General features: G+C 40.3%; 1 protein-coding gene across 2 annotated transcripts in view; it reads left to right on the top strand.

Annotated features, from left to right (window-relative positions):
• The window catches only part of LOC127580786 (copine-8-like), a 440,180-nt gene that overhangs the window by 90,271 nt on the left and 333,168 nt on the right, over positions 1–16,741 (top strand). The window contains exons 5-6 of one of the 2 annotated variants that reach the window (XM_052034666.1): positions 1,415–1,454; positions 4,079–4,155. In XM_052034666.1, the coding sequence (XP_051890626.1) occupies positions 1,415–1,454; positions 4,079–4,155 (117 nt within the window). Of the gene's footprint in view, positions 1–1,414; positions 1,470–4,078; positions 4,156–16,741 lie in introns of both variants that reach the window. The other variant, XM_052034665.1, reaches the window with a different exon arrangement.

The following is a 16,741-nucleotide window of genomic DNA, read 5'->3' as shown; positions in this document are numbered from 1 at the left end:
TTATGAGAGATTAATTGCTCAGGGGATTAGGTGTACAAACCTGGTTTCTGGTATAAATAAAACAAAACTGCTGGAGGAACTCAGGTCAGGCAGCATCTGTGGAGGCAAAGGGGTGGCTGACCTTTCAGGTCGAAACTCTGCATCAGGACATGATTAATGACGCAGGGTCTTGACCCAAAATGTTGGCCATCCCTTTGCACCCACAGATGCTGCTTGACCTGTTAAGTTCCTCCAGCAGTTTGCTGTTGGTTCCAGATTCCAGCATTTGCATTCTCTTGTGTCTCCGGCTTCTGGTATGATTTGATTAATTCCCTCCTCCACATCTGAACCTGATAAGCTTGAGATCTGTCTCTTCCCTGCTCTTGAGATTAAACCTTTTTTTTTAATCTCCCTTTCATAAATCCGTCTCGTATTCCAACATTCAGAAATATGACCACTGACATGATTCATTTGATAGAAAACAATTTGTTTACTATTGAGATTATCCTGCTTGCTGCAGTTTTGGCCAGGATAAGGTAAATGAAAGTGCACTATGGACCTAAACTAACTGAGCTATAAAGAATAAAGTACTTGGGAATCTTATGATTTTGGATACCTGTCTATAAAATATTTGGTCACTTTATATCACAGCTGATTAAAACTGAAATAGAGATGAATCAGAAACCCAGTTCTTAAACAAAAATTTGATCATAGCAGTTTCATACCAGTTTGCAATAACGTTGCTTGTCTTGATGCTTGCGAATGAAATTCAGTGAAATTATTTCAGCATCATTTTGATGACATTCTGAGAGATTTAGTTAATCAGTACAATATAAAAAAGCCTGAGTAAAAATGGTAAAAAGAAAGCCCAAGAGATACGCCACTAATTTTCCCCTAAGTCTTTTAATTGTTAATTATTTTCTGCCAAAGGTTGGAAAACATTATGGCAAGTCGTTTGAAATATGAAACCAGACGCTTGAGCGCAAACATCTAGGCTGCCACTCCAGTGTGGTACTAAAGGAGTGCTGCGCTGTTAGAGATGACACTTTTCGGTTGACGTGTTAAACTGTAACTCTTTTGGCACTATTTTGATGACGAACAGGGCTGTTATTCCAGCTGACATGCCAATGTTTATTTCTCAATCATCACTTCCCAAAAAAATAAAATACCTGGTCATTACCACATTGTGGGAGCATGTGGTGCAAAAAATTGGCTGCTAAATACCCTACATTACAATGGAACTACACGTTAGAAGCATTTCATTGGAAATAGAGCTTCTAGAGACATCATGTAAAGGGAAATATAAATGCAAGCATTTTTTCTGCTCTCAAAATTTCATGATGAAGGGATTGGGATGAGGTTTGAGAAAATTTTCTATTAATTTAACATTTAATTTAATATATTAGTAAAAATAATAATTTCCATTTCTCTTTAGGTACGACGTTGATTCAAAAAGCCCAGATTTATCTAAACATGTAAGTGTTATTTTTGTTTATACTTTTGAGTGACATTCTATCTTTTTAATGTTTATTAATATTAAACCTCAAGGCCTAGAAGTTCTATCACATAGCACAACATTTTTGTGCAATATGGGATTAAATATCTGCATGGAAAAAAAAATTGGGACTTGTCATGTGGATCCTAAATCTTCTTTTTGGGTCCTCGCCTGGATGTCACCTTTGTTTTTTCATGCATTCATTTTTGGGCAATAGATGATGTTGGTCACACATGAAGAAGCAGGCCTTCAGACTACATGTGAAGTCTGTTTTGGCATAGGTCCTTTGTTCTGGAATCTGGGGTTGGGAACTCATTTTGTTTAGATCCTCTTAAACCTTTTGCTAGACCCTTCCCTAAATGCTCAATTAATGCTGGCCTTGAGTCTGTAAACTGCCAAATTGTTAAGCAAGCAATGTTGAGTGCATTGGTCATCCAATTCCCCATAGGGAAAATCAGTTTGCAGTTTTTTAAATTTTGGACAGTTTAGCAATTTACCTCCATTGACTCACTGCTCTTTGTAGTCAGCTGTGTGTACTTCCCTGTGTGTGTGTGTGTGTGTGTGTGTGTGTGTGTGTGTGTGTGTGTGTGTGTGTGTTTGCGTGAGTGAATCTCTTTCAGGCTGAATGAATGAGAAAGATTGTGGAATAGAAACAAAGAATTTGAGGGTGCATGCATACAAATCAATAAATGTGTTGCATAAATTTAAAGAATAATCATTAAAGTTAATAGATAGTTATTGGGCTTTATTTCAACAGGACTCCAATAAAAGGGAAGGGATGCTTTAGATGTGAAGAATTTTGATCAGATCATCTGGACTATTGCATTATCTTTGAATTCTATATATTAGGAGAGGTTTAATAGTCAGAATGATAGCAAGGTTTCAAGTGCTAAATTATGAAGACTGGTTACATAAATATGCAGTGAATTCTGTTGAACTTAGAAGGTTGGAAAGATGTTTAGAATAATAAAAGGATTCAAAAGAGTCAAAAAAAAAATTTTGTCTGGTGGGCAAGCCCAGAGCAAGAGATCACAAGCTTATAATTAAATTTCACTAAGTGGTGAAATATTTTTCACATAAAGGACAGTGGAAAAGCAAGTGACCATGACTGTGGGCCAGTCATTCCTCAGTCAGTTTTTAAAATGACAGCATGTATCGGGCAAATGAATTTTTTTTCCCCAAGGCCCAATGCTGGAGAATTCTATTTTGCTCAAGGTCTGAGGTAATAGATGTAATAGGATAGGCTTTACATAATTAATGCAGTCAAAGGTCTTTCTTCTGTGCAACCTGTCATTACAAAGTTAAGCAGGAAAACAGGTGGGTTGTAGGTCCAGTTCTTGGGTCCTATAAGTCATCAAGTAGAGAATCTTGGATAGGAGTGAGTCAGAGCATCAGTAGTGAGGTGATTTGGGAACACCAAGGGTCTGATCAAGGGAATCAGGAGGGGTGTCAGGTTCATATCAGGTTCAGGGTGTTGGAATTGCACTTGGGACAGGTGGAAATGTTGGGGAACTTAGTGTAAGAGCGACCATGAAGAGTACATTTTAACAAAGTGGGGCTTCCTGAAGCAGATTTCCAGCACCAAACTGCACAAACTGGGACCTACTCAGGCAGGTTCCCTTTGAGATATGTTGAAAAAGACCTCACTTGAGTTGTGTCAGTCTGCTCCTGCATGAGTGTCTGATGCTTCCTGTCGGCAGGCAATAAAACTGGCATCCAGGGGTATGCACATCTATGTGTTTGCAAGGAAGGGTCAGAAGGAAAATTTGTAGAGTACACAGTTAGTCCTGGATTACACCTTGCAAACCATTTCCTGACAAAATTGTACTGCCGAGTGCACACAAAAATTCTGTGATGGGATGCAATTTCCAAGTCTTTAGATTCTTTGATATTTTCAAATCTGCAATGGACAGATTTTTATTATTTAAGGATGTTGAGGTTTAAGGATCTTAGACAGATAATTGAAGTTGAGACACTCATCAACCATTTTCCTGTTGAACGTGGGAGAACTTTGAGGGCTCTTTGTGCTCTCATGAGGAAGCAGAAAATTCCTCCCACTGCCTGTACTGTCACTCATTTACACACTAAAAATTAATTATTAATGACGAACTTGCCCTTTTGAAAACAAGTCTTTCTTGCTTCTGTTTGCAAATACAGATGGTGGTGTACTAAATCTCAAAGAATAATGAATAGTGGCTCATTTTATGAAATATATTTAATTTACTTAAAAATATTCAACATTCAAAAGATGTACAATCAGCAATTGTGGTGTTACATTCTATACAACAGAGTTAGCAGTATGATCTTTCATTAGAGTTTAAATACATGTTATAACATAACTTGGAAAATAAATTTGTGTGGCTCAGTTTAATGATCACCAATAATGCCCTCACCAACACGCTGCGTCACCCCCACTCTGTGACCCCCACATCCTGCTTCAGTGGGGTCAGTTTCTATGCGGTTAGTTAATAGAACTGTATCCTGTCAGTGGTGGTTGGTGTTGATCAGCCATTCTGTGCACGCTTGTATGTGTGTGCATATGCACGTGTGTCTGTTTGTGTGCATGCATGTGACTTGTGTTAATATGATTTCTTTCATTTCTAGGACTTTCTGGGACAGATGTTCTGCACCCTGGGGGAAATTGTAGGCTCACCAGGAAGTCGATTGGAGAAACCATTAACGTAAGTGTAATATAGTGTGTGATTAATGCTACCAGGTATTCAGACATATTGCTGTATGATCAGAGTCATTGATAACATAAAGTGGAGATATCTGTACTAGATTTGAACAGGTTCCAGTGGAGTAGAAATGGAAAAGAAAGATGGGAGCAAAGATTGAATTGAGTTAAATAATCATAAAAAATAATAAGCATATGAGATGGACAAAGGGTTAGTTTACTGTTTGTTTCTTGACCTATTAAGAAGAGCATTATGTGAAAAGGTTTTGGCTTGTCCAATTCCAGTTCCTGCTAAATACAAACTCAAAGCACATTAACTGGAATACACATGGGAATTCCTCATTCCAAATATATGTATCAAGAATTCTGCAACTTTCTAGAGGACAATTCTGCTTGCTGGACTATAGAATGGATATCTCAGCACTGGCAGTAGTACAGAAAAGAGCAAGTCAATTGATATCTTTGGGAGTTTGGGGCAGAGGCTTAAACTCCATGGATTGTTAACTCTAATGGAGGGATGTTCAGCGAAGATGGGACCTAAGGTATTAAGGGAATTTCCACTGAGGTCTGCAATAGATCTGCAGCACAACATCTGCTCAATGGATTGCTAGCTGTGGGATACCTGTATTATCTGGTTGTCCTTGAGGAGTTCAGGATGGCCTCAGGATTTCTTCAGATTTTCCAGCTTTCAGGCTGTGATATCTGCCTATTGAACTTGTGGCAGGTTAACCTGGTACAAGGGCAGCAAACGCATTAAAATCCATGGGAGAAATCAGCTGTCAGGAGAAAGGTCAGTAAAAATTTTCATTTGATTTAATTGTTAGTTTAATTGTTTTAAGTATGTGTATGTTTTTATTCTTTTAACGTGCTTTGACAACTGGTAATATGAGGGTGGCAGGGTCTCACTACAACATAGAACATAAAACATTACAGCACAGTACAGGCCCTTCAGCCCACAATGTTGTGCTGACATTTTATCCTGCTCTAAGATCTATCTAACCCTTTCCTCCCACATAGCCCCCTATTTTTCTATCATTCATGTGTCTATTCTAAGAATCTCTTAAATGTCACTAATGTATCTGCCCCCACAACTTCTGCCGGCAGTGCGTTCCACGCATCCACCACTCTCTGTGCAAAAAAAACTTACCCCTGACATCCCCCTTACACCTTCCTCCAATCACCTTAAAATGATGTCCCCTTGTGTTAGCCATTGTCGCCCTGGGATAAAGTCTCTGACTGTCCACTCGATCTATGCCTCTTATCAAGTCCAGTGATGTTCCGGTCACTGCAGCCCTCCACTTGCCCTGTCTCTCACCAATGTACTGGGAGTTAGGGTCCGAGAAGTAAACTTCTCCTTAGACCATGCTGAAAGCCACAGCATGGTCTGGGGTGCAAGCAATCGGCAAACGGGACAACAGAAGGTTTATCTGATTGTATTGGACAGACAAAATTGGACAGATTTTTTAATTGTTTTGGGATAGGTCTTCTGTATATGCTTTACATCTTCTCATTAGGAAATGGAAATGATGTGAAGGCATTTATTAAAAAAGTGGAAGCTCAAATTTAAAAGGGCTAGGGGCCTCTGTTCCACTTAGTACAACAAAGATAATCAGATCTGTTCCACTATTTTGTTAGCGATTGCACTTCGATATTTTCATTTCCAATTTTCTGTTCTTTCTCCATATTGCTTAAGACACTTACCAAGTATAATCTCTATAATGATACCAGTTGATTCTAAATCTCTGAGATTTGGCAGATGATGTTACATCCTATTATGTACAGCTATACCTCAAAACTGGATTGCTTAAATCCATGTTTTTTTTTACGCTATTGGCATCAATTTTACTGAAAAATAAAATCTGGTGGAAGATCATAAACTGATTTTGAGCAGCAACATCCATGGCTTTGCTACCAAGTCCTCTGAACACCTAGAGCACTTTTGCAATGAGGGACTGGACATGCTCAGTGGCATCTGATGCAATCCTGGACATCACTTCATCTGCGCATGCATAGCGCATGCCATCTGCTAGCCACTCTTGCAGAAGTAAGTCTGCTTCGGTGTACTTTAAAGTATACCCGTGCAAACCAGGCAGCTGATCATTTCCTCAAAAGGGTGTGTTTGTGTGTGTGTGTGTGTGTGTGTGTGTGTGATCCAAAAAAGTGGAAGTGGTAAATATTGTCATCAGTGTGAGGGTTGACATTCATCCTTCTGAGGACAATGCTGGTATTTACCACCTTCACTTTTTTTAGATTCCATACACAGACTCACACATTCTCTCCCCTTCTCCCCCTCCCCCTCTCCTTATCTCCCTCGCTTCCCTTCCTCCCTCTCTCTCTCCCCTCTCACTCTCCCTCTCCCTCTCCCCCTCCTCTCTCTCTCTCCCCCTCTTTTTCTCCCCCCCCCCCCCCCCCCCCCCCCCCCCCCCCCACACACACACACACACACACACACACACACACGTTCTCTAACCCCTTTACTGGATTTTGTATTTTGCAGTAGTGAAATGAGCAATAGATAATCCTTTAATTGCATATGGCCTTTTCAATACTGTACTTCACAAAGCCTTGGAGCTTTGTGCTATTGAGTTTGCAATGGTGGATTGCCGACAAAACTTTTGTTTGCTCCTTGGAAACCCACCGAACAGGTGCCTTTGCAATTTCTGAGCATTTGTTTTTCAACAATCAGTTTTGCTGGCTCAGTTTGAACCTTAAAATTAAGATAGTTCTAAAAATGCTGTCTGAGTAAGAATAATTTCTTTCTTCCCTAATTGGTTCCCTTCCATTGTTTTAAGCACTTAACCCACTTCTTTCAGTACTTGCTTTTGAGAGATTATCCTAGTGATCCAGTTTTGTCCTTTCTCCTAAATCAGTACATGTTTTCAAAGATTGAGCCCCTAAAATTGAAAAAAAAGAGTAGCTATAAATTCTAGGCTATATTCTTCATAATTAAAACATTGCATCATTTTCCTCAGATTCTGGCACTTGTGTTAAAGCACATCGTTCTTTTTTTGCCTTGAGTGGTGGCCCTTCATGTCACCACTAAGTTTGTTATAACCAGCTAGATGTGTGCTCAGTTCGTCACTCCCAAATTGCACAAGGCTGCCACCAAAGTGCTAAGTTTTGTATTAAAGAATGCAGCTCAATATCGAACTGGAAGATGCTTTGAAGATTGGCTCTCTCCCGATTATCTTCTCTCCACCCACCCCTTTCCCAGGACTGATGTTTTTCCCTCAGTGTAGCACTCATGCAGTAGTAAGTCTTCACAATGCTTTTGATTGCTGCTTCATGGTGCATAAAAGGAATAGTACTTTTGTTGGTGGGCTGCCAGATAGTCAACAGCAGGCTCCTGTGTCAATTTCTGCATAATTGTTTTTCAAGAATCAGTTTTATGTGGGCTTAGTTAAACTTTAAAATTAAGTTTCTTCTAAATATAGTCTCTGATTAAGAGTAATCTCTTGTCCATCTATTGTAAATGTGACTCAGTGTCCTGCCCTCAGCAGGCGCACTGCTCCCTTTATCACTTTTGTGACTTCTCTGAAACTCATCTTTAATTGAAACTCCAATTCTGCACCTCTCACCCACCTATCCCCCATCAGTGTAAATGCCTGCTTCAAATTCCATGTGCCCTAATTTAGCCAGTAATGTCTACTGCCTGTATAAATTCAAGTAAAATATATATTGGTCCTTTTCTAGTCTTCTAGCCACCAAGTGCATCCGTGAATAAACTCTGTCATGCTACTTTCGTACGAGACAGTTTCTACGAATACAGACCTTAATTTGCATACTTATTCAAGACATCAATTATGCTGTGCCTCATAATAGTTGGAAAGGTTCCTATGCCATTTATACTCCTGTGAGATCAAACCCAGGTGCTCCCTTTGATGCGTGTTCATCAATTTACAACATTGCACTCGGGGTTCTTGAGGAGATGAGAAATTCCTGACTAATCATTTTTAAGAAATGAATCCCTTCTTAAGTATAAACGAGAATTGATTAAAATTAACTTCTTGCTATTAATGGCTTCTATTGTCATAATAATTTTGCAATGTTGCTTTATTAGCAATAATGTTTATGTGGAATTCAATGTGCAATTCATTTTGCCTCAACAATTTTGATGTAAAGTACTGTACAGGAACTACTGGTGTGGCCTTGGATATTTCCCATCTCCTGTCAGCAAAACAAATGAATGTGAATAAAAGTCATTTGGGAACATTACAGTGTTGTCAACTTTGCAAAATAGACACGTAAAGCTTAGCAGTTAAATTGAGGGCAATGGAAGTTAAGTCTGCTGTCATTTGTAAGTCTGTGTGCTATGTCTGGATTATTACTCAATTCAGATGCAATGCAGACAGTTTTTACTGCAAAGGTTCATGCTGTCACTTTCCATCGATATGCAATAGTGCTGGAAGTGGATTCTAATAGTTGCTAAAAGAAAATGGATAGTTAGAAGGGTTAGTCACGCCATACATTAATGTGTGAATCTTCCTATAGTGTGCACGTTTTGAAGTCTAAAGAGAAAGTGACTGATCCACTCCCAGGTCTCCTCCTTTATCCAGCTTTTCAACAATGTTCCTACTCCAATGATGTATTTGGCAATAGAAATTCATGCTGTCACTTATAGTAAACTGTTCCATTGAAGTCAACACAGGATGAATTGATTGGTGCCCAGGCAGCAGTTATCTCTGCACCTTAACTGAGGTTATAATCCAGTTTTATGCTGTCTATTTGGTCTGTGGCGGAAGGAACATGTTGAATTAAAATCTTCATTGGAAATGGGCATTTGACAACTTGTGTGTCTTAAAAAAAAGTTAATAAAATGATTTTCATAATTTTACTCAGTTCCCTTTCCTTCTGCCCTAATTTTTGACAATTTATTTGGTGTCATGCAAGCTGCCCATTGTTACTTATGACATCAGTTATTATCTTTATGTCGTTGTCACTGGGTCCAACCTTCACTCATTCCCCAACCACTGGTGTACATCTGTAAAATGCAATGCAGTTACTCAGCAGGAGCTGAGTACCAGTACCTGGTCTAGCAGCACCTCCTTAGCCAACAAAGGCAGCAGGCACATTGAGAGCACCACTGCGCTACACTCCCCTTGAAGTGACACAATATCTTGATTTGGAAGGATGTTGCTATTCATTCATTGTGACTGGCTCTAAATTCTGGAACTCTCTACCTAAAAGCGCTGTGATAGTACCAATACTGCAAGGGCTTCAATAGCTCAAGTAAGTGACTCACCCTCCCATCTTTGTAAGGGCAATTAGAGAAGCAATAATTGCTGGCCTTATGAATGACATCCACATCATATAAATGAAAATAATTAAAAATAAAGAACATAAGTGCTTGACAGCAGCCAACATTTTCTTAACCATTGCTTATGCTATTGCTTTTCGTAAAATTAAGGACAGGACCTGGGAGATGAGCCATCGTAAAAAATTGCTGACATGAACTGTAGCACAGAATTTTAAACATGTGCTTCAGGCCACATTTCCTGCTTTCCCATCTGGCTTCTCAGGAATCCATTCCAGTTCACACATGGGACCATCATTTCAACTTTCAGTACAAGTGTCTGTGCCAACAACAGTGCTACTGTCGCCACGACCCAGTACCAGATCTCAGAATGATTTCTAAGCAGTGAGGGTGTTCTCTGGCTGAAGACTGAAATAGTTCATTGGCACTTTCATAGAGTCTTTTATATTGTTGGCCCAAATCTGAAGGTAGGCAATGACGTTACAATATATAGTTCAAATCCACCCCTTCATGCTTCTTGACACTTGGAGTCTTGGTGACGTGACTAGGATGCTGCCAGATATAGCCACAGAATTAACGGTAGTCCATCAGAAATGATTGGGATTAAAGTCATAATGGAAATGAGTTCTAACACCATTTTTCTCTTCCTTCCCTTCAAATCTGGTGAATTTTCAAAATGCAGCTTTCAAGTTGTTATCCAAAGCTGTAGCCTAAATGTAGATAAAAGATTGTCACTAATTTTAAACTTTGGACAGTTTCTGAAAGCTTTTGACTAAGAGAAGAATTCAAAGCTTTTGATTAGTTGACAATTGGCTCAACTGAGTGTGGGGGAGGGGTGACACTGATTTTTTTTAAGCTGTTTTGTGGCTGGGGCTTGTTCTGCTTCACACCCCTCTTCCCACCAACATAACATCAAACTGGGCTTTGCCCATTATCTAGTGTTGCACTATTGAAGGTTGGACCAATATGCAAGTGCCAAATGATCTGAACAAAGAAGATTTGTTCTTGTGATGTGGAGATGGCTCTTCACTGACTGATAACAATTTTGTACAATATTTAATATCTTTTCTCCTTTCAGTAGACTTGGTTTTTCTTCTGCTTCTCCTCCAAGGTTTCAATTTAATCTTTTTCCACCGCTTTTCTTCACTTTTCTGCTTCCCAGAGCCTGTAATAATTCATATCAGAAATTTGCAATACTAGCCAGATAATTACGTAGTCACAGCAGACTAGACACTTTACAACCCAATCTGTATCTTCCTATAATGTGAGTGCACCCTGAATCCAGAGCTGTGGAACTGAATGGGAAGAGTGAAGTGAGTTGGAAAATATAAAGAAGTAATTTACCAGAAAATTGATAGTGAGAGTTGAGGGCAGAAAAGATTGGAAAGGAAAAAAAATACCAAAGCATATTGAAAACATTAAAGGACTCAAAAAGGGAGATGAGAGTGTAGAAACTGTATAACAAGCAGGCACATAGGAAGACAGAGACCTGTATAAGCTATGACACATAATTTGAGAGACTAACAACTGGTAGATAAATCAAAGGGAAAGAGCACAGAAAGTGCAAGCAAGGAAGACTTGAATATTAATTTAAAAGATCGCCACTATTTTTAATTGTCCTTCTGGTAGATTAGTATATTTACATTTTCTTGTTAATATTCTTTCTATTTTTCAGAATTGATATTGAAGATAGAATAAAATGCATTAATAAAAACATATAAAAAGATATTGCAGGTATCTGCAGATATTGCATTAATCTAATATCTTTCCCAATCTCAGAATGCCCAGAATAATTTCACAGCTAAAGATATCGTTCTAAAATGAAGTTACTAACTATATTTCAGGGAACTCCACTTTCCAATTGGTATATGCCAAGGTTGCACAAGCAGCAATGAAATAATAAATAGATCATTTTCTATTCATGTTATTGGTTGAGAAATAAGTGTTGGTCAGAACACAGTGAGGAGAGTGGTGGTTGGGTAAGGTTGCATCAAACTGAGAAGCTGGAGAAAACAGATATGGTGTCACTATGTGGTATTATCTTCCAACTGTTGCTTCTGATGAAGGCAACATTCATTTTAATTAACTATATACAGCTAGCACTGACCATGCTATTCATTGGTTGCATGCCTCAACAAGGGCTGCAACATTTTAAGGGGTATGCACCACATAATCTATTGAAAAACCTATGTTTCTTAAAAAGGAAGACTTATTGTGGCTGGTGCAGATGCTGGCAGTTTTTTCACTGGAAAGCTGGTGTAATAGCAGCACTGCATGGGAGAGTGTGGTCTCTGGTTCTGCACTGAAGGTCTTGCCAGAGAAGATGGAGAAACCAGGAGGCTTCTGCAGAGGCTGAGAAATCCACTGGACAAAGTCTCAGAAAGTAGTGGCGGTCATGTCTTGAGGACTTGAATTCAAGGTACATGAAGCTCACTGACCGTGCATGTGCGGCTATAGTTCTTGAGCCATTCAGAATCCCTCACTCCCGTTATTCACCTGTCAACCTGTCACCTGTACATTAATCAGGTTTCGTGCTTCATGTTCAGCCTCATGCACACATCTCACACTGGAGGCCATTCAACCATGATAGCCATGTCACCCGAGCACACTCTTCCTCACTGGACAAGGGGAAAAACAACCAGGAGCAATAGGAACTGGTCAACAGGGACAGGCACTCTGCAGACTCTGACCTCTGTGGAAAAGAGAAGTGCCCACTGTTACTGAAGTGGCTGTTGCTCAAGTCCTGGTCAGTAATGGGGCTGAAACCAACAGCAGATCATGGTATCTGCATGCAATTCCTCCTCCTCAGTTTCTCTGATACCATAAATGATGCGAGGATGCAGCTTATACTCTATCACCCTCCCTTCTCCGCAAACCTACCCTTGCATTTTAAAGTTTCAATACCCAAGAACTTCATCCTGGCCGGGCAGTGAAGAACAGTCAATGATGATGAAGAAATGATGTCGTTGAATGGAGATACATTCACAAGAAATAAGAGCAGGAGTAGACGGTCAGGCCCTTCAAACCTCTCCCGCCATTCAGGATCATCATGGCTGATCTATGCTAGTCTCAACCCCTCTTCTGTACAAGTTTCTCACAGCCCTCAATTCCTAGATCTTTCAAATAGGTATCTATCTCCACCATAAATATATCTAATGTTACGGCCTCCGCCACCCTCGAGAGTAGAAAATTACAGAGATTCACTACCCTCACAGAGAAGACAGCCTGTGAAACTTTGAGATGTACATTTGGTTGATGCAGAGTATGCAGAAGATTGACAGAATGCTTTGCTAGACCTGCCACAAAGCGCAGCATGCAATGTCAGTAAGAAGGCCTGCACCAACTTTGCACAAAGCTTGGCATTTGTACTTTCCAGTATGAAGTTGATAGCCACCTCCATTGACACACTCATTGACTGAGCTACTATGGCTGAAGCCACATGAAGTGGTGTGCGTCAAACTTCTATCATTTCAACTCAGTTTGTTGCTATGATTGGTCAAACCATTGACAGCATGGCTGTGGAGACCATTGTTCACAAGGACTTGAAGGATATCACAGTACTCCAGCAATCTCTTCTCCAGCATATTATGAAAATTGCTGAGATTCTGCCCTGGGTTTGGTGGTGCTTTCATGGAGTATGAACATTCTGATGACATCACTCAACAGTAACTCACTGCCACACTCTTCCTATTGCCTGCATTCCTGATTATGGGTCTTTTAGGGTCTCAATTCTATGAGATTATCTGAAGTTTTTCCACGCTGCCAATCAGCAGCCTTACACCAACCGTCACACAGCCACTGTGATAATACAACACAGGGGTACCAGGACAGGCAAAGATGCATGCAAGATGTACTTATGGAATGGGCAATGAATGATTAGTTGATGTTTATTTGCAGTATGCTTTTATTGATAAGTTTGGTTTGCCATGTTAGCTTGCATATTGTGCCGTGCCAAAGCAAATGTGATTGTCAGTGACAAAAGGAAAGTCATAGAGTCAAGCAGCATAGAAGCAGGCCCATTGGTCCATGTGTCTGCACTGTCTATCAATCATTTTTGCCTTTTTTTTTCCCTTTTGCATTCCCATCAACTTTTCCTGATAATCCTCCCATCCATCTGCACTAAGGTTAATTAAGGGCAATTTACAGTAGGCAATCAACCTACCAACCTGCATGCACTAAGCATGAGATGAAGCTGGAGTACCCCCAGGAAACATACAGTCACTCCAGCATTTTCTCCACCAGGTATGTTAGGCTAGCAGGTTGACAGTTCTCTCTCCCTCCCTTCTTAAGAGCTGTGATTACAATTTGCTCCTTTCTAATCAACAGAAACAATTTCAGAATCTACGGAAAGAGACATCTGTGGAGATAGTGAATCCCCTAGTTATAATTTTGGGAAGAGAATAATTAGAGCATTCACTATCCCTATTTGCACCTTTTTTTTAAAATTCTGGGATGTAGATAATTCATCTTTTTAGGACTTATCAGCTTTTAGTCTCATCAACATTCCTGGTACTACAATACTAAAAATTATTTCCTTCAGTTCCTCATTCTCTAATATTTCTCTCAAGGTTTTTGTGTTTTCTTTGATGGTGACAGACACCTAGCAGTTGTTTAATTCTTCTGCCATTTCCTGGCTCTCCATGATAAATTCTCTTGCCCTTGTCTGCTGAGGATCCACATTTCCTCTCTCTAGTCTTTTTCCTTTCTGCACATCAATAAAAACTCCCACAGTCAGTTTTTATGTTTTTTGCCAGTTTGTTCTCATGTTCATCATGCCTTTATTCATCACTCTCCTTATTCTCCTCTCCTCCTCCTCCTCCTCCCTCTTCTGGCAACTTGCTGTGCTCTGTGTTGCCTGTGCACATTGTCGCAGTTTATAAGTGAAATGCCTGTCCATGCATTAGTGTGTGCCAAGGCTTTGGAAGCCTTCAAGATCCATCACTTCATTCCAGATGGACTTTAGCAAATTTAAAGAACTGTAATAACACAACCCATATACAATCATAGCAATTTAATTCCTTTGAATAGTGGTGGGTATCGTTCTGCTGGTAAACACATAGTCAGGCATTAGCTGGAGACTTGAATATCTGAAATGGCAATGCCGTCATGCATCAAGTCAATGATCTGCCTACTTTGCATGCCCTTCCCTCACTCTCACTAATGCCAGGATGGTACAATGTGCCCCCAAATGTCCCAGCATGTGCCACTTTGGAAGGAAGTAGGTAATACTTTCAATTTTCAAAAATGCATTCTGTGAGTTAGAAGCCTGTTAGGTCTTCATTTTAATACCCCACCCAAAAGAAAATTTTGTAACAGTGACATGGTAAGTCTGAATCTAGAACATGGGCTCAAATTTCTGAAATGCAGCTAAAATCATTACCTCCTAAAACAGAAGAAGGGTATCACTGAACCAAAGTAGACTGAGTGTTATATTTAAGAGATGAAAAGGTGTGAATATAATTGAACTATGTGACTAATGTATAGACTAAATGGAGAATATAGAATGAAACTGTGACTCACCTGAATTAACCTGCTGGTGAGGCATTGGAAAAAAGTGACGAATGTTACTCATTAACATTCATGCTCTGCTTGGTGCGATTTTACCTTTTCACCCTTTTTCTAATTCCTTTCTTCTGTTGCAACGCCGTGTCTGGAATGGAGAGAATGAAATTGCCGTTGAGGATGATGAAAGCAATTGAAGACTGTGGTTTTTGTGAGGTTTATCCTGGCTTTCTTTTCAAGATTCTTCTAATCTAGCCCATGTGTTTGACAAATGGCTGAAGTGGATAGGTGACAGCCATTTTTGAGAAAGATAACTTCAGCACTAGTGAGGGTAAGAATAGGTTGATTTGACAGAATGACTGAGAAATTGGTGCAGGGTACAGGGTTTCAGATTTGTGGATCATCGGGATCTCTTCTGGGGAACATATGACCTGTACAAAAGGGACAGGTTACACCTGAACTGGTGGGGGACCAATATACTTGTGGGTAGGTTTGCTAGAGCTGTTGCGGAGGGTTTAAACTAGTTTGGCAGGGGGATGGGAACCCGAGAGATAGGTAAGAGGATGGGGCAGTTGGTGTACAGGTTGATGCAGCGTGTAGAGAGACTGTGAGGAAGGATAGGCAGTTGACTGGGCAAAATTGCAGTCATTTAGATGGGTTGAAGTGTGTGTATTTTAATGCAAAAAGTATCAGGAACAAGGGTGATGTACTTAGAGCATGGGTCAGTACATGTGACTACAATGTTGTGGCCATCACAGAGACTTGGCTGTCACAAGGGCAGGAATGGCTGCTGGATGTTCTGGGGTTTAGATGTTTCAAAAGGGACAGAGAGGGAGGCAAAAGAAGTGGAGGAGTGGCTTTGTTAATCAGGGATAGTATCACAAGTGCAGGAAGGAAAGACGTCCTGGAGGAATAGTCTGCTGAGTCAGTGTGAGTGGCGGTCAGAAATAGGAAGGGAGCAATCACTCTATTGGGAGTATTCTATAGACCCCCCCCCCCCCCCCCCAATAGCAACAGAGACACCAAGGAACAGATTGGGAGGCAGATTATGGAAAAGTACAAAAATAACAGGGTTGTTGTCATGGGTGATTTCAATTTCCCTAATATTGATTGGCACCTCCTTAGTGCAAAAGGTTAGGATGGGGCAGAATTTATTAGGTGTGTCCAGGAAGTATTCCTGACACAATATGCAGACAGGCCGACTAGAGGAGAGGCCATTTCTGGATCTGGTACTAGGCAATGAACATGGTCAGGTGTCAGATCTCTCAGTGGGTGAGCATTTCAGAGACAGTGACCATAACTCCCAAACCTTTACCCTTGTCTTGGAGAGGGATAGGAGCAGACGGTATGGAAAAGTATTTAATTGGGGGAGGGGGAATTAGGATGCTATTAGGCAGGAATTTGGGAGTGTAAATTGGGAGCATATGTGCTCAGGGAAGTGCACAATGGAAATACGGAGGTTGGATATCACTTACATGGAGGTCTGGATAGGTTTGTCCTATGATGCAGGAAAGGATGGTAGGGTGAAGGAACCATGGTTGACAAGAGATGTGGAATTACTAGTGAAGAATAAGAAAGAAGCTTACTTAAGGTTCAGGAAGCAAGGATCAGTTAGGGCTCTGTAAAGTTACAAGGTAGCCAGAAAGGAGCTTAAGAAGGGACTTAGGAGAGCTAGAAGGGGGCATAAGATGTCCCTGGCAAGTAAGATTAAGGAAAAACCCAAGGCGTTGTACTCGTATGTGGAGAACAGGAGGATGATTAGAGTGAAGGTAGGACTGATTAAGGATAGCAGAGGAAATGTGCCTGGAGTTGGAGGAGGTGGGGAGGTCCTTAA

Source organism: Pristis pectinata, chromosome 20 (genome assembly GCF_009764475.1).
Source record: "Pristis pectinata isolate sPriPec2 chromosome 20, sPriPec2.1.pri, whole genome shotgun sequence".
In the NCBI taxonomy this organism is placed as follows: domain Eukaryota; kingdom Metazoa; phylum Chordata; class Chondrichthyes; order Rhinopristiformes; family Pristidae; genus Pristis; species Pristis pectinata.
This window is presented reverse-complemented; position numbering and strand designations above follow the sequence as displayed.